This window comes from Macaca thibetana, chromosome 16 (genome assembly GCF_024542745.1).
Source record: "Macaca thibetana thibetana isolate TM-01 chromosome 16, ASM2454274v1, whole genome shotgun sequence".
NCBI classification, from domain to species: domain Eukaryota; kingdom Metazoa; phylum Chordata; class Mammalia; order Primates; family Cercopithecidae; genus Macaca; species Macaca thibetana.
The window spans coordinates 9,328,235-9,347,046 of NC_065593.1; the positions used below are offsets into that span (position 1 = coordinate 9,328,235).

An 18,812-nucleotide genomic window follows, 5' to 3' on the forward strand; every position below is an offset into this window, starting at 1 on the left:
TAAACGGTAGGTCCAGATCTCATAACCTAGTGCAAATGAAGACTCCTCAAAAGCCGTTTGATTTAGAAAATCATTCCTGTAAGTGCCAACTGCTTTCAAGAATTAGTAAAACACTAAGGTTTACAACGTGTAAACTGTGACCAGACAAAGGTCATACAGTTCTGCCCCTTATTAGCTGTAAGACTTTGGAAATTTTATTTAACCTCTCTGTGCTTCAGTTTCCTCATCTATACTAACTATGATACCTATTTCATAAGGTTGTCGTGAGAATTAAAGGAGTTAACATAAAGTGCTTAGAGCAGGGTTTGACACACATTCAGAGTTATTATTTCTACCACACAGCCCCTATACATGCTCAATCTCTCAAAGAACATACACTTCTTCAGAGCAGGCTCTAGATTTAATTTATCTTTAAGGATCCCAGTGCTTCCTATCATTGGTAATATCTTTATCCATCTATTGAAGACATATACAGATACAGATTTGTTAACTGTTACATTTGTGCCTCTCTTTCCTTATCCTTAAAAGAGCTTCTCTAAAAGGGAGTGAATATGTTTGTATGCACTTGATTTTCCTTTCTGATTAACATTCATTTGGCATTTCTACCTAGAGAAAATGAACAACAAGATGAAGTCACAAGTTTTTCTTAGTGCATCTTATTAACTGGACATTTTTGCCTAGATTCGGAACTCATAAAACCATGTAGTGGTAATCCAAATATTTACTACACCTTATCTGAAAACCATCACCCTAAATGTATGAGCTAAATTGAAAACCACTTTAACTGGATTCAGTTGGGAATACTCTCTGGAAACTTTCCATATGATTTCTACTCCATATCTGTTCAATTCTGAAAGTTTTGTCAACATCCCTTTGTTGCTAGTAGTAAAGTTCAAGTGGCATATAAATGAAAACTTTCTGCAATGTGGGAAAGTCACTATTTAATTATTTTCTTATCAAAAGTGTCACACATTAAGCATCCCCAAATTATTTTAAGGTGCAATAGCTGTTAGAAACCTTCCTTCTCCTAGCAACAAAAAGCATTTTCAGGACAAATTCAAGTTCCCACCATTTCCAACGTCAAAGACAACTAAGCAACATTCCCTTTAGAATAGTATAAGGTATAAGCATAAAGTATGAGAGGAATAGGTGAATCCTGACTCTGGAATGTATCACTTCTACAGTTCCTGGGCTTTAACTAGTATAAAAACTTTTTTTTCCAAGCAGATGGACTTCCCATTGACAATTTATCATGGTCCCCACAATATATAGTAATGAATATTAGATGTTAGTCTGGCTTATGGCTAATCCTACAAAAGTCTCATTTTTCAACTAACTTCATTATCTATATATATATATATAAACTTATATAAACGGTATAAACCTCCAAGAGCAGTAAATGACATTTTGTTTCTTAGGATTGCTAACAAATTCAGTTGAATTTAATAATTTCCAAATGATATAATTTTTGTCACTGGCTGCAGATTTTTGCTACATAAAATGAGGAATTAGAAAATTAACCAGCTGAATTTTGTAAGTTCTTAGTTTTAAATGCAGAAAAACTTAACCTTCCCTCCACTCCTTACTTTTCCTGTCTTCCTCTATTCCACTCCAATAAAGTCAAAACATCATCATTTACAGACACTTCTTAACGGGTCAGTAAACTTTGTATCTTTCCCAAATTTCTTGGAAGATTCACAAAACATCCTTCTTCCTCTTTATGGTTTCCTTTTTATTATTACCAATTTAAGAAACAATTAGGGATACTTTTAAATCAGTCTCCAGGATGCCTCCTTTTTTTCCTCCAAATATACTGATGTGCAGTGCCACCAAAACCCACCACCACCTGTACTCTAATTTCAATTCGTGGCATCCAGAACAATAGCTCTGGAGCATCTAATCTTCTAAATAAACATCCTGTTGCTATGCAAACACTTCCAAGTTAAACAATTTTTTAAAAGCACAAAGTTTTTAAGGCCACCAAAAATGTAAAAGGCGAAGCTACAGAAACTTAACGCTACCCAAAATACTTGGAGCTCCAGAACTCTTCAGCCATGAACTGATAATATACTACAGTTAAAAAAAAAAAAAAAAAAAAAAGGGTAGCGGGGAGGATGGTGATAGATAAAGAGCTGAAAGTACCTTTGGGTGAAAAATAAATTATTAAAAGAGTATTTGCCAAACACCTAGCTACTATCAATCTGATTAGCACACAATTCGGTTAGGCACTTTCTGGGGAAAATCCCTATGCCCAAGGATCCTTAATGAGTCACAATTCTCATCTGAAAAAAAAAAATTAGAATGCTGACAACACTAAGGTAAATTCAATTCACAAAAGCACTTCTCCAAAACTATGTTTCTAAAAAAGGGGGCTTCTGTCATGAGTGGCACACGTTGGGCAACTCAGTTGCTCTTCACGAGGAATCAACATCAGGAGGTTTTGGAAGAACGATTTTTTGGTAGTTGGGTAGCTTGTGAAAAAAAATGTTTTCAGGCAAATCCTCATCCCTCCTCAAAAAAAAAAAATGAAAAACTGGTTTTATAAAGCAAGTAAGTCATATTCTAAACAACTGTGTTCACAGGTTAGCTCATTAAAGTCAGTGAGCTATGGTCATAAGTTATATAAATACCTTCACATGTACAAAAACATTATCTTCAAATAACTGATAAATTTATCAACCTTCTAAGACAGGACCTCTACATTTATAACTCTACATTTACGAATGGAAAAATATTTTTTTCCCTAAAGTATTCTTACATTCAGACTTCAGAAAAATTCAATGATCCAACAATATTAAAGAAAACATGACACTATGGTCTTAAATAAATATAACTTGAAGTTTATTTTATCTAAAATAAACATATATTTAGAAAATAAACTGAAGAGTAGATAAAAGCATAAACCATAATCTATAAAAGGAAGACTGTGAGGAGCAGAGTGAATTTTTATTGAATTTCTATAGAAATCTGTTTCCCAAATTAAATATGTAATCTGTATTTGTGCATGTAAATGCATACACACACATCTCCAATAAAACTCCACTGACTTGTAACAGGCAACTGTAATAAAGTGATTAAAAGAGAGTGAAGTAGCAATATAAAGAGCAAAAACTACGTGAAGTCAAACAATGAAAAAAATTAATCCTTCAGAGCTTCCATTAGTCATCAGAATCATCTTACAATAAATCTTTTTTATTTGTGAGAGATTTGAGCATTTGAAGAAGCCAGTACTCAAGACTTATCAGACTTGAATATCTAATTTTGTGCTTTTTGCCCCATACCTTCCTACAACTACTGTATGACATATAGTTCCTTTTAATAAATTAAACATAAGTTTATCTGACAATTCTGAAATATCCTTAGAATAAAAGTGGAGATTCCAGAAATACAGTGTGCCCAACAGTGGAGAAATCAGTCCTTTGATGATTTCAAGTCTTCACTTTCATTTGTATTTTCTTTTTTTGAGATGGAGTTATTTATTTATTTTGAGACAGAGTTTCGCTTTTGTTGACCAGGCTGGAGTGCCATGGCACGATCTCAGTTCATTGCAACCTCTGCCTCCCAGGTTCAAGCGATTCTCCTGCCTCAGACTCCCAAGTAGCTGGGATTACAGGCATGTGTCACCTCGCCCAGCTAATTTTGTATTTTTAGTAGAGGCGGGGTTTCTCCATGTTGGTCAGGCTGGTCTTGAACTCCCAACCTTAGGTGATCTGCCTGCTGTGGCCTCCCAAAGTGCTGGGATTACAGGCATGAGCCACCGTGCCCAGCCCAAGCCCAATTTTAAAGAAATGAGTGACCACTTTTACTCATTTTAATGTCTGTATTCCAGAGCAAACCAGCAGATTGTCTGCAAAAATTACAGATTTGCACTTCTAATTTTTTAAGTCATGCAAATCACAGGACCAGATTTAGAAGTGTTAATATATGTAAGCAACTGAGAACTTATACTAAAATATAGGTACTGATAGTACAAAAACACACACTGTCAACTTAGGGCTGGCCATCTCTATCAAGTCTCCAGCTCCCCTCCCTGACGTGTGCACTCCCATTCCCTGAGTCTTTCACTGAGGTCTGAGCCAGCACAGACACATCTGCTTAACTCCAAAGTAGGGTAGGCCCATTGCTGGATCCCTAAGACATGGTGTTCAATCAAGAAAGCAGTTATCATAAGACTCTCAGCACCCTTTGTGCTCATTCTCTCTCATGAGATAACAGCAGGATCAAAGGTGCCCAGGACAGATCCACTGCTGCACCATCCTCACCCTGGTTCCAGCTAAAAATCAATTAGTATGTAACATCAGGGGTTGAACCCTTATGTAATCTAGTCCACTACACTATGAGCTTGCTAAGGCCAGGGGCCTATTCCTGTACTGTATTCATTTCTGTACCAAGAATCTCGCTTACTGTATGGTTTCTAGGTGTCTAATATGTGATTTGTGAATGAATGTATATAAGTAACTGTGTTGAATCCCAAAAGCTGGAAAATAAAGAGGAGCCTTCCAACGGGAAGAGGCAGAAATAAAAAGAGAGATGTGAAAAGCGAGGAGAAAGCAGCCACAGTATAAAGAGACGGTGAGGGCAATCAAGGTGAATAATCAAAGTGGGAATACATATGCCCCTCCACCACATAATTAAGTTCTAATAGGTTTCGCTGTCCCAAGCCTCCATTGTTAAATTCTTCCATATGTATCAAAGCAGGCCGAACCGCAAACCTATCATTTCTATAACGACAAAAACAGAGCCATTTAGAACATTCAAAGGCATTTGTAATCCACATACAAAGCTACTGATAAACACTGTATATACAATCTTACTATAATCAATGTTTCTCTTGTTTTATATCTACAATAGCACTAAGTTAAATAAAAGAACAATAATGTGAATACAACTTAAAATTTTTAAAAAGTCAGGCCAGGTGTGGTAGCTCATGCCTGTAATCTCAGCACTATGGAAGGCCGAAGTGCAACTGCTTAAAGCCAGGAGTTCGAGACCAGCCTGGGCAACATAGCAAGATTCCATTGCTACAAAAAAAAAATTTAAATGAGCTGGCTGTGGTGGCATACAGTTGTAGTTCCAGCTGCTTGGGAGGCTGAGGTGGGAAAATCACTTGAACCCAGGAATTCGAGGCTGGGCTCCAACTTGGGAAACACAGTGAGACCCTGTTTCCAAAATGAACAAAAATACAAGATAGTCTTTTTCATTAATTAGATTTTAGGTTAAAATACAAATAAAAGCTAAACACTGTCTGGCTAAATATTAAGTAGACATTTTTAAAAGTCAAAGCTAAAAATTATCACAGTGAACATGTCAAAATTAAAAACATAAAATAGAAGTTGTAACTTCATTACATATAGATGTGTATCATATATAAAGGTTCACTATGAGCAGGAAATCATATATTATTTTTAGTCCGTTATTTAAGGCAAGGGAGGAGTAACAGTAACGAACCAATTAAAAAAACTTTTATCCTAGGGTCTAACTGCTTGATCTCTACAGTTACACTGTGGGTGAACCATTCAAGAAATAAATTTTTGCTAACTACATTTCAAAGGCATCATAACGATCAACCAGTGGAAACTATACATTCTCATTCCAAAAAAATTTTAAACATAGAAATGTTTTTTCCAGGTTAATTTTTTTTGCCTTTGAATCAATTTACTCAAGAATGATACATATCAAAGCATCATTCTTCTCCAGTTCATGAATAAATAAGCAGAAGACAAAACGACCTATATCACATTTTGGTATATTTTTATGTTAACTGGAGAGCAGTCTCCTTGAGATGAGATTTTTTTAACTGTACTTTATACAGATGACATTTAAGCTTAAATGCTTTTTCTTTTTGGCCAGGTGCAGTGGCTCACACCAGTAATCTTGGCATTTTGAGAGGCCAAGAAAGGAGGATCTCTTGAGCCCAGGAGTTCGAAACTAGCCTAGGCAACAAAGCGGGACCCTGTCTCTACAAAAAAGTTTAAAGTCAGTCAGGCATGGTGGCATGCACTGTAGTCCCCGTTACTCAGGAGGCTGAGACAGGAGGATCGCTTGAGGGAGGTCAAGGCTGCAGTGAGCTATGACTGCATCACTGCACTCCAGCCTGGACAACAGAGTGGGACCCTGTCTCAATGAAATAAAATAAAATGCAAGGTTTATAACTTTTTTTAATATAGAAAGTCTATTTTGTATTATATGAAGACTAGTGTCCTAATACAGAATAAGGATGGTGAGGGAAGCAACAGAAAAACACTGTTTTGTTTTAAAGAAAAAAATTACAAATATATTCAATGTATGGTTTATAATTCAATTTTAAAGCATAAGATCTCTGAAAATAGCTCTATACTTTCTGTACCACGATCTTAAAAGTGAATTCTCTTTGATTTGTAATTTAAATTAGGGTTAAATCTGAATACCTATATATACTTTTCTATACCTAAATACATATTTCCATATTATATACATCTAAATACCCATACATATTTTGCTATTTCAATTTCAAGTGAAAAAAGTACAATTTACAATCAAGAATATAATTTTTTTTAATATTTGGAAGAATGAAAAATGGAAGCTCTTTGAATGTAAAATTGCCAAGGCTAGTTAGCTGAAACAATAGTGGACACATTCCCAATACCAAGATGAATATGAAAAAAATAAATAGCATAATATCATAAAATTTGTAGCTTACTTTGTGCCTTTTCACAGAAGTTTATCTGAAAGCCTAAAGTAAAAAAGATAAGTTCCAGTTCATTTACTGTAAATCAAACAAACCAAAATTGGAACATGACATTGCATTTTTATATTAAATTTCGAATAAAACGAATTCAAGAACAGGTCAAATCACATTACCCCCACCAGAGACAACAATAACACATGAGCTTTCTTTAAAAACTTTAGTTCTGTCAGATGTAGATGTAATATATTCCATGAAACTGAAATCAAGTTTAAATTGTGTTGCAGTCTTAATCTTTATTTTTCACATATATTTAATAAAAAGAACAATAATATAAGCCCTTAGAAGTTAACAGTAACCTTTAAGATAGTTCTGTCCATTTTTTAAATGTTTTCAACCTACAAATACAGAATGTGAGTTACTTAACTAACTTAAATTACTGATTTAGAGTTACCCATGATTAATTACCATCTATGATTCAAAAGTTTCAGCACTTCATAAATTGTGAAACTTACACACATAAAACATTTCCTAGTAAATTAGCTAATTTCAAACAATAAGACAATGAACTGCTGAAGAGGGGTTGAGATTCTTCTAAAACAGGCCTGAAAAAAAGATAGTGTCCCTAGGAATGAGAAAGCCGAATACTTTAGAAGTTATAAGAAGAAAACCTGTGAATTCCCCTTAGAAACCTAAACACATTTTTCAAATCCAGTTGGATCTGGTTACACCTTATGCACACACTGTATACAGATATAATTTTTAATAAGAGGCACCCAGTAAAATAAGCCATTTAAAACAAAAGCCTTCAAAAATATTCTTTCACCCCTAGTTTAGTGAGTGGATATCTGGTTTTGTTAGTGGTCTATCTATGCTTGTGTTTATTACTGTTTTGGGGAACAAAATGAAGGAAGTAAACTCACAATAACTTTGTGTTTAAACAAATTCAATCAAAACATACAGAAAAAAGAGCCAGGACTGAAGGAAGGATAGTTAAGTAGTCTTTCCTATCCAGTTATCAAAATTCTTAGGATTCTAAGAAGATACCATCTATAAAGTACAAAAACTGAAAAATGCTAATGTAGCCACTTTGACATGAAAGTATCTTTGGTGCACCACCAAAGTAATCCACTGTTGACTACCTTATCACACAAACAACAATGCAGGAAGAAGTGAGAATGGAGACTTCGTGGGAAAGAAGTACTAGGGCAAACCTAGAAGGTCTGACCCCGGTCTCTCTACCACTGAAGGTCAATATGCTGCCCCACCAAACGTGCAGTGGGAACAGAATTCACAAAGAAAAACAGAGATGTATGGGTCTTATAAGCCTAAGTAACTAAAAGCCGCTGGCCTCCTACCACGCAAAATGAACTGAGTACCTTCAGGAAGAAAAGGGTCCTCTGGAAGTAGCAGGCAAGTCTTCCCCGCATCCCATTGGAAAAGGGAAGGTAAAACTCACCTTCTACTACAACGGGAGAGGAGGCTGGGGAAACAAACAACTTTAAAGTAAAATACCTTACTAGGTAGCAAAAAGAAAGAGGTGAAAAGGTGAGATAAGAGGTGAACAAAATAGTAAAACGGATGGTGAAAGGAGCAAGAAAACAAATTTGTAAGGTATATGATAAAGAAATCAATTGGATCTGTATGTAAGGTTGTGTAAAAAAGAAAGTTACATTGCTTAATAAGTGCATATTAAAAATGTTAAGGTATATGTGACTGAGAATGACAGAACATCACCAATGACTGCTCTAACACATTAGAAGCTAAGCCCCAGTTTAAGTGCTAAAAAACTCTCAAAACCTGAAGTTCTCTCACCAGTGCAGAATCTATGTAAGTAGCTACAAAGGAGGTGGAAAGGGGATTAAAATGTTCAAGGCATAAGTATAGACTTGTTCTTTGTATCTAATTATGAAGTGACCAGGTGAACAAATTCTGGGGTCTCATCCAAACATCCATCTCTCCGCATTATTTCTCACTAAGAAAATACTTGGTAACTAGCCCAGAGTCCGCTGACAAGCAAGGGCTAAATTAACCGGAACACACTGGCTCACCTTTTCTTTAGCAATTCTATAACTTTCTTAACATTATCAATTAAATTAGATAAGAAGCTTTTTTAGTCTGTCTAAACGTCTAAGACCTGCAAAAGTCAGAAAGTTAGTGCTTACAGTACAGATTTGGGAAAGTACCAAATAGCTCCGCCAGCTCATACTCAAAAGGGTAAGGATGAGCAAAGGGGACAAGCAACAATCTTGTACAAGAGAAAGATGGTGGGAAGGAAAAGTGAGGAAAACTTCCAATATCCTCAACTTTACAAAATGCAAGTTCTTAGTTATGCTATAATATTCATTAGTACTCACTCACATATGTTCAATTTTTTTTTTTTTTTTAAGAGACAGGGTCTTATTGTCGCCCATGCTGGAGCGCAGTGGCATGATCACAGCTCACTGCAGCCTCAAACTCCTGGGTTCAAGCAATCCTCTCATCTCACCAGGTACAAGCCACTATGTCTGGCTAATTTTTGGGTTTTTTTGTTTTTTGTGTTTTTTTTGTAGAGATGGAGTCCGAACATGTTGCCCAGGCTAGTCTCAAACAATCCTCCTGCCTCGGCCTCCCAAAGTGATGGGATAATAGGCATGAGCCATCTCACCTGGCCAATATGTTTAACTTTTGAAGTCTCCCTTGTCTCCAAAATTCTGACTTCCTATTCACTTACTTTAAGTCCTATCTCTAGAAGTACTAGATAATCAATTGAACTTGTTGATAGTAATTGGCTACATTTTAAAAGTCTTGTGTGCCTCACTTTTTTATATCTGGGTGAACCATCTGTACCCTGGGGCTTAATTTGACATGATCCTCCATTTATATTTTCCCCATTGCAAGTAGGGGTAAATTTGAGTCTTTTTCATTTTTCCTGGCCCCAGGCAAGTTTCATTAAACCTTAGAATAAATATAAAGAATAATATTTATTTAAGAATTTAAATTCTTCACATTGATGAATCAGTATCAAAATGCATAGGACAGAATGCTAGTAAGCCTATATGAGAAATAAAGCTCCATGGGGGTTTTTTCTCTGTAGGTCTCTCCTACCCTCATTCCCACATTTGCCCCTCATTCTCACCCTCTTACCTCAATTTAAGATATTTTATGTGGCCGTAACTTGAAACCTGCAATTTACTGTTCTTACCACATACAGTGAGGTAAGAGGCTGTTTAGGATGTGTAAGGGTTTATAAAGACAAAAAGCAAACAGTATTTGATAAAGTAAAAAACAAAATGGAGCATGTTAGGAGAGCAGAGTTCTAGTTCCAACTGTGAAACTGAAGTCATTTCACTTGAGCCCTAGTTGTGTCATTTTAAAATAAATAACATTATCTCAAGGGTTTGAAAACAGTGTGCCTAAATCTAATTTTGCTTGTGTAATGGCCATTTGGCCATCACAGGGTTTTGCAGCTATCTCCATTCCCATTCCTCTAGGTTGATGATATAAATCAGAGAGGGGGTGGGGCAGGACATAAGTGGTTTCCTATCTCCTCAGGAGCTGCTTCTGATTCCCTGGACATTCTGGATTTTTGTACTGCTGAACGTGCATTATGAACTACAATATGAACCCACACTAAAGTAAAGAAAATCAGAGCTGTCTTACTGAGTCATGCCCATAGACCATGCTACAAAGTCTTTCCTCTGTCACATGCATGAAGGGTCTAGTTGTCTGACACCTTCAAACTTCCAACCTCAAAATTCTGGCATATGCCTTAAACCGCAGCTACCCATAGTAAATCACTATGGCTCTAACATCTAAGGCATTATCTAAACCTACCCTAAATTTGTATTTTCTCTGTACTCAGAGCAAGTTCCCCAAGATTTATTTCCTGCTGGTTTATTTCTTTTAGATTTCCTTACCTCAACTTTCTGAAACTTTATCAAAAGGGAGCCACCCTAGGTTGGCAATTTCAGGTTGTTAGAATTATCCACCAGTCAGGAGTTGATAAAATACTAATCAAATCCCTTCCACACTTCTTAAATTCAAGATCTTGTCCTCCTCATAATGCCAGCTCTTTCTCTCCTTTTGGGCAATGACCACCTTATTTATTCTTTGGCCACAAAACTAAATGCCACATTACCTTCTCAAGCCTGTTTAATGAAGCACAGTATACTGAGGCAGTAACTTACAATTATGCTCCTTCGGGCAAGTATCTAACTTATATGAGCCTCAATTTCCTCATTTGTGAAAAATAAAATAATACCCAAAAGAGCTTTGTGATGATTAAATGGGAAAATAAATCTAAAAAGTCCAACCAAAAGCCTGGACTAAAGCAGGTTATTATCATAGGCGCTGTTATTCCTGTTCTCTCCCTCATGGGAGCAATGATTATGGCACCTTCCCTATCTTTTGGGGCTCACCAGACCAGCTTAACCTACACAAAACCAGTCTTTCTCCTTTCATTCACAGTCATCTTGAGAGAATTAAAAGGGAAGGACTCCCAACAGCCCTGGGGATCCCCACCCCACACTCTACACCTCTGCCACAACCCTTCCTAGGCACAGCCTGGCATCCTGAGGACTCTAACAACCCCAAAAAGATGGATGCTTCCCCACGACAGGCACATAACTAGATACCAGGGAAACTGCCAAAATCATCAGGGGAGCTCCTTAATGTCACTGATTTCTTTAGCAAAGTCAGGCAATAAATAGACATAGGCATGTCAGATAGATATACATCTGACATATAGATATCTCAGATATATATGTCTGGTAACACTTTGCTTGATTCCTCTTTTTTTAAACGTTTGAACAATTTGGTGTGTGTGTTCAGATATATACGTCTGGCAACACTTTTCTTGATTCCTCGTTTTTCAATGTTTGAGCAATTTTGGGTAAGATGAAATACAATATAGCTTGAAAAAGCTGCTGTGATGTCCATTTTAATCCTCTTTCTCCGTGGTGGAGAATAATGTGTTGTTCTTAAAGAACCAAGCTGCATATGATGTAACTGTTTTCTTCATTCAAAAGGCCCACCTTGAGTTGGGTAAACCACTGGCTAATCATCTCCTTTTCACTGTGCAGCTACAAGCAAGGCCAATCTTATGACTTGAATACTTTCTAATAATGTAAGTACACGTTAAACTCCCAACCTTACCGAGCGTGTGAAGAGATACCTGAAGATTTTCTGGAGTTGGGAGGAAACAGCTAGAAGCTAACCCACATCCACTAGCAAAAATAGTAATTTGCCCAGATTACAAATTTAGCCAGAATGGCAACATTTGTTAAATGTTATGCCAAATGAGTTCCTTTTATATATAGTGTTAAAAGGATTGTATTACCTTTCAAATCTGCACTGGTTTCCTGTAATTAAAAAGTCTTCTACTTACTTGGAGATTCCCAATCGAAATGTCTCCAGAATCAAAATGCCACTGTAAACCCTCCAGCAAGTTTAGAACATTGTAACATAAAGTGCACCATTCTTGGAGCACCAAGGCTCCAAAATCATCTCAAAAGGTGGCTGGTTGCTTGGAGCTTCCACCCCCTGACTGAAACCTAAAATAATCTCTCTCCTCTATTCCTGAATCTGCCTCATTTCTGGCAAAGATTCTTCCTTCAGACCTGAATGGCCGAAATGACTTCAAGAGGCTCAGAGAACCATGCCGTACAGCAGTAAGAGGAGCAAAGGCTACCAGTCACGCAGGTGGTTAAAACCCACCTCCACCAGAACAAATAAATGTCTACCCCCTAAACTATGAAAGGGACTGTGCCCACTTACCTTTAAAGGGTGGTTGTGAGCATCAAATTAGGTAAGAACAGTGAAAAGAGAGTTGTTAACTGTTAGTTTCCCTTTCTTTTTTAAGCCTCAATTAAAGTTCCTCAGGTTGTATCATTGGAGCTATCTCCATCTCCTAGAAACTACAAAGGAGACTGACCTGGATTACGTAGAATGGAGTTAGGATTATGATATCCAGACCCCTAAAAATAAGGAAACTCTGTGGGCTCACATCAATCCAGCTTCTCAAATTAGTGAAAGAAGAAAAATTTACGAAAAAAGAAAACAACTCAAAATACAGGGTTAACTAATATCCCATCTTAAGTTTCAGCACACATTTACGCTAGTAAGGTATTTTAGAGGAAAACGTGAAAAAATATGCATTCTAAAAGTGAGGTGAAATGTTTCTCCACTTTTTTACTTTAATACTAGGGTTGCTCTAATTTTTAAGGGAACATAAAAAGAAATGCAATCTGTGCTTTGAGTGGGGATTAATTTGCTGAAGTGGACTTGTATGAGGTTATGTTAAATAGTGAAAGAAATGTTATGCAACACACTGGGAAAGGCAAGCAGTTCTGGGGTTTTAAACTCCTCACTGCACAATTCAGTTCTTTAAAATTAAAGATAAAGGTCTCCCATGGTTTTCGGAAACCAGAATAATTGGTAAAAATAGACAAAATCAAAAGCAGGACATTTCATATACATTTTATGTTCAAATATTATTAGGAGAAATAACTACATTGATTTTAAATCTTCCTAAACTTTTTCTTAACAGATATACTTCATTACATTTTCAAGTACTGGGTGTGTTTTCTAAAGCAGAATCAAGCTATCATCTTTTTACTTAAATTGATATATAAAAATGCTCAGCTAAGAGTAAGTAGCTAAGGACTGGACTGGTCCCTAAGTTTTCTGTTATATACCTATATTAAGACCTAAGAGGAGGAAGAAAAAAAACTGCCTAGATCAGCACTTTAAGAGAATCAGAGGCACCTACAACATATACTTTGTAACTATTTCTCATAACAAGTATTTTACAAATGGCTCAGTGTTTTTCCTAATGAATTATAGATTCTATTCTAACCATTGTAAGAAAACATCTATTGAAAACTGACATTTCTCAGCTAAGAGATCTTGAAATCTATTACATTTTAAGTGACTAGTAACTACAGCAGGCAAATAATGTCTAATAACAATCCGTATATACTTATATTTTATAATTTTCAAACCACTTTCATGTGCATTAAGAATGTGATTCTTAAAATGGCCCTACAGGTTAGGCATTCTCCCTATTTTAACAGATGAGAAATTTCTAAACAGAGAGTTCAGAAAAGTTAGGTAATTTCCCTAAAATCACAGTATTTGTAAACATCAGAGCAGTTACCTTAACCATAGTTTTCTGGGTCTAAGACCAGTGCTCTTTCCACTTCAACATCCTTCTGTTTCTTAAACATTACTACATGCTATGAGAACGCTAGCTGCTACAGCTACTACTGGAAAAGGAATCATCCTGCCTGTGCAATTTCATTATAGAAGCTGTTGAATTCTCAACTAACTGGCAAGCTTTATTAATCAGAATATGCTTTTCTCTAACATGCCAACCACGATACTATCTAGTACTATTTGCTACACATCTCTAAGATTAATGACCTGGTGTAACGGGATCTTCTCTTTACAGGATTCACACTAACCCAGCTGAAGTCACAAGGCTTTAGATTTGCCACAAGAGAAAGTCCAAGCCATGGCTAGGAAGGTTCTTGAATGTTACAAGTCAATTCCATATTTTAGGTTGACTAAAGAATCATACTTTTCCACAGAATGAAGCCCTAATATGCAAGAAATTTTCCTATTAAATCTATCTACATTCACAAATCATTGATGAAACATTAAGAAAAAAAACATTTCTCAGAGTAGTTCATTTGAGTATTGTTTCCTCTCTCAAATGCAAACTCATCCTAATGCCAAATACACTTTTATAAAACCACTTACCTAACTTGGCAAACAGATCTACATTTTGTTAGCTTTAGTCATCAAAGAACCAAAGCATAAGAACCACTCAACTTATAAAGGTTGGGTGTGTTTGTGAATGAACATGAAAAAAAAAAAAATGAGTCAGAATGTGTGAAAACACTCAAATCTATTGAGTAATAACAAAATTAGCAGTTATTCCCTATTACCTAAGGGACAGTGTGGTACAAATGGCCAGATTAGAAGCCACAACTGTTAGTATAAACTTGCAACTAAAGCTAGGTCTGTTGATTACTGTTATAAAGTCAAATTCACTATATATCCCATTCCAACCATCTACCCAACCCCTAAGAAAAAAATGAGCAGAGCAAATTGATAGCTAGACTTCTCTTTCATATCGTTCACATTGTAATTCATTTGGGAGTCCTCCGATCCAGAAAAAAAAAGATTTGGAGTTTGAAGTAGAACAAAATCTCATCTAGGATACTCTGACAGGACAGATCGATAACAAAAAGTGGGGAAATCAACAGGCTAGAGAGAACAGCAGGACCTAGTAATATGAAGCTGAAGAAATTGTGTAGTAAATAATGAGAGGTTAGGGACTCATTTACCAATAATAAAAGGGAACATTAATGAGACCATAACAATATTGTCACTACTAACAATGATGGCTAATGTGTATTGCATCCTTACTACATGCCAGGTCCCAGGCTTACATGCATTCTCAAAGCCACCGGGGAGGTAAGCATTATTCCTACTTTCCAAGTGAGAAACTGAGGCTTCAGAAGGCTAAGTTCATTGCCTCTGGTCACAACACGCATACCTAAATCCCGGCCAAGAGATTCAAACCCAGGACTCCAGAGCTCTGGTTCTTAAGCAGTACATTAAGAAAACAATACTGCCCAGCCTGGACCACTCTTGGGCCACAAACATGAAGCCATGAAAAAGTATTCAAGGTTATCCAGTGCCCACCACAGTGCTTACCACGTAAGAGGATGGCCAAGGTCTACTGCATGAAACATTCCTTATGTCCCACAACTGAATCCTGCTGTTCCAAAGAGCATGGTCATTAACAACTCCCAGGAAGGAAGTTTTTTGAGTGGCAAGTATAACTAGATTGGGGGAGAAGGGAGTACATCAAACATCTTCTGAGGCCCACTCTGTGAAGTCTGATCGAAAGCAGATCCTTGGTAGATGAAGTATAGTATGGGAGGTGTGACTCTTAGCAGAACAAAACAAACCAAAAATAAAGATCCTAAATTGCTGCTTAAGTTCAAGCTTTATAACTCAGACTGTACTAGACAACATCCTGAGAATGTCAAGCACTTCACTCTGACTAATGAAAAGAGTTTCAAGAACAAGATACAACACATTCCTGAATCAATCAAGACTAGACACAATATTGATTAAAAAAAAGAAAGAAAGAAAATTCGGCAATAATTCAAAGAGAGGTCTTAGGTCCTTTTTCCTTCTAAAATGGGTTCTGCTTATTAGAAAGTTTAGTTAACTGGGTATCAACATACAAGGGCTGAGGAGAACGGAGAGCATCAGAAAAAAGTCCTAACCACTGACTTAAGAGTTCCTAGAACACTCCAAGCTCTTCCCTGCTTTCGAACCTTCATGCACACTGTTCACTTTGCCTAGAACCCTCTTCAGGTAAAAGAGGGTTAGGCTTTCCAGACAAGCCTTCTCTGACCATCTCATCAAGCAGACTGCCCTCTATTATTTTCTATCACAAAACCCAGCTTGTTACCTTTATTACTTTCCCAACTAGTAATTTTTCAAGTTGAGCTAAATAACCTTCCCTCCCCCATCTTCACAGGGGGATACCTCCATGAGGACAGTTAGAGACTGTTCAATTCTCTATAAACTCAGCATGAGCGTTTTACGCAGATGCTCAATAAATATTTTTTGAACCAAAAAAAAAAAAAAAAAGTATCCAGCTATTTCAAACTGTCAGCCTCCCCACCAATAAAACAAACAAACCACCTTGTTTTCATAAGCTTTATAAGTCACCCATCTGGAACAAGAAATACAATTCTAAATTGTCATTTTGCCATTTCATTTCCGCCCCCCACCACCTAGATTCTAAAGCTGTACAGTCAGGAAGTCAGTCTTATACTTCATCAGTATAATGTGCTGTGCAACACAGTGGACTTCCAATAACTAATTCAATTTGAATGAATGATCTTAGGGCCTGCACAGAAAGTGTCCTCTAAGCTCTGACATCATCCTGTCTATATATCTATCACTAGTTTTTATGTACATTAAAATTATTTCATGGGGAGGGTGACAGGGATGTAAAGATAAATAAAATCCTGTCTCTTCTTCCTGAAATACGGCATGCTCTATAAACATGAAATATTCAATAAATGTCTGCTGAACCTAACTAAAGACAAGAAGCCCTTTAAGAAGAATGGAATAAAAAAGTAACCATGGTCACACTGACTACCAAGGGTACCCCGACCCTTAATCTGTTAATAATTCAACACAAGCAGTTTGCTAAAGTTGTCAAGAGATTTCTGAGATTCCCTGTTTTAAAAATAGCATTACTACTCAAAATTCCCCAGTAAATTTAAGGAAATGGTCCCTAACAGGCTCGAGCCTGGTATTTTCAAAACACCCCCTGTCAAGAGCCATACAGAGCTAATAAGCATTCCCACTGGGGAAAGCCATTAATTAGCAGAGCTGCCTCAAATGTCCAGACACTACAGTATCCCTTTGACCCCTGTCTATTTCCTGCATCTCTCCATTTAAACCGAATTCAGTCTTTTTTTTTTTTTTTTTTTTTTTTTTTTTTTTTTTTTTCTTCCTGCATGCAATGCTAACACAGAAATCCCTGGCCTGGAACAAAATGCCTCTCCCAGGCCAATGGCAGCCTACCTACCTACCTTACAGGTGGCACAGGCCTGGGCAACCCGCCCCCCACCCCCATCCCCTCCAGCGCACAGAAACCCTGCAAAAGTTTGAAAACGCAGGTTCCAAGAGGCCCGCGGAGCCCGAGGTCAGCTCGGTGGTCCGGCTCCAGCTGTACCCGGCGACAGCCAAGATGGCCCTGAGCGGGGCCCACTGCGGCGGCGGGGCCGAGGGGCGCCGGCCGGGGCCGCTGTCTCCACCGCCTACCTGAGCGGCGTCAGGGACCAGGAGGCAGGCCCGACGCCCCTCCCGCCCTGCCGCAGCCCCGAGCCGGCGCGTTCCCGGAAACAGGGGCCGGGCGGGCGCCAGGTAAGCGGCGGGGGCGATGGGGGTGGCCGCGGGGGCGGTCCCGGACCAGGTGGGCCCCGGGGGCCGGCGGGGAGCCCGGTAGGGCCCAGGGGCCAAGCGCAGGCAGAGGCCGCGGCCGGGGCCTATGCGGACCGGAGCCCGGATCCAAGCCGGGCCGGAGGCGGCAGGGAGCGGGGCGGGAAGCCGGGGAGGGAGAGAGGGAGAAGCCGGCGGCTGCCGTGGCTTCCTCAGCCGGGTCCGGGGGCGTCCGCTGGGGCAGGCCGCGACGACGCGGGTTGCCGCGCTAGGGGGCCGGGGTCTCGGCGCGGCCGCGTTCCTTACCCTGCATGCTGCTGACGGCCGGGTGGCCCGGCGCCGGGGACCCTACGGGGCCCGGGGTGCCGCTGCCGCTGCCGCCCCCGGAGCCGCCGCCGCCGCTCGGGCTCGGAGCCGCCATTGTTGGGAGTGAGGAGCCGAGCGGCGCCGCGGCGGCTGCAATGCAGCAAGCTCGGCCTCTAGCACGGCCGAGGGGCGCGGCTTGCTCCCGCCTTGGCCCCGCCTCCGACACGCCCAGGACACGCCTCCTGACACGCCCCCGCCCGAGCCCGACGCGCTGCCGGCTCCAGATGCTGAGCTGCAGAACCATCCCGCTAAGGGTGCCCGACCTGTGAAGCAGACAGCTGTCTTGGACCAGGGCTGCGGGCCCGCGGGGCCTAAAGTGGTTTGCGGAATTAAAGGTGGGCCTGCATTTGTGGGGAAAGAAGGTACACAGCTTTTATCATTCCCATGGAAGTCTGTGACTCCTAAAAGTCCCCTTTCTTAGAATCTCAGAACCCCAAATCAGAATAGTAAAGTTGAAAAGGATCCCAGGGATCCCTTTCTTCTCCAGTCGCTAACACATCACTTCCAGAGGGGAGTTACCTATAGCTATGGTTACAGTCTGGAGCTCCTCTTAAGCCCAATACCCCAACCCTCTACACTTCTCTGAGGGAAAAGGGGAGTCCTAAGGGGAACTAGCCAAAGTGCTATCCATGGACCCATCCCAAAACTACTGAACTAGAGGCTACATTTTAATAATACCGCCCGTTAAACTTGAGAAGCATATCTTTAAGTACTCAACACTCCCCAGCCTCCTGAAATATGCTATCTACATCACCATCTTCTCCTAAATGCACACTGGATTCCCTCCCCCAAATCCTTTACATCTTGTATAAGACTAGCC

General features: G+C 39.1%; 1 protein-coding gene and 1 non-coding gene across 3 annotated transcripts in view; one reads left to right on the forward strand and one right to left on the reverse strand.

The window, feature by feature from the left end:
• The window catches only part of MAP2K4 (mitogen-activated protein kinase kinase 4), a 121,765-nt gene extending 103,655 nt beyond the window's left edge, over nucleotides 1-18,110 (reverse strand). The window contains exons 1-2 of one of the 2 annotated variants that reach the window (XM_050764999.1): nucleotides 17,933-18,100; nucleotides 6,680-6,712 (exon numbers count right to left, since the gene is read on the reverse strand). In XM_050764999.1, the coding sequence (XP_050620956.1) occupies nucleotides 6,680-6,712; nucleotides 17,933-18,047 (148 nt within the window). In that variant the 5' untranslated portion in view covers nucleotides 18,048-18,100. Of the gene's footprint in view, nucleotides 1-6,679; nucleotides 6,713-17,932 lie in introns of both variants that reach the window. The other variant, XM_050765000.1, reaches the window with a different exon arrangement.
• LOC126940048 (U11 spliceosomal RNA) lies at nucleotides 2,365-2,504 on the forward strand. The gene has a single exon (XR_007720573.1). It is a non-coding gene; the product is annotated as a U11 spliceosomal RNA (small nuclear RNA).
• Nucleotides 18,111-18,812: the final 702 nt, after the last annotated feature.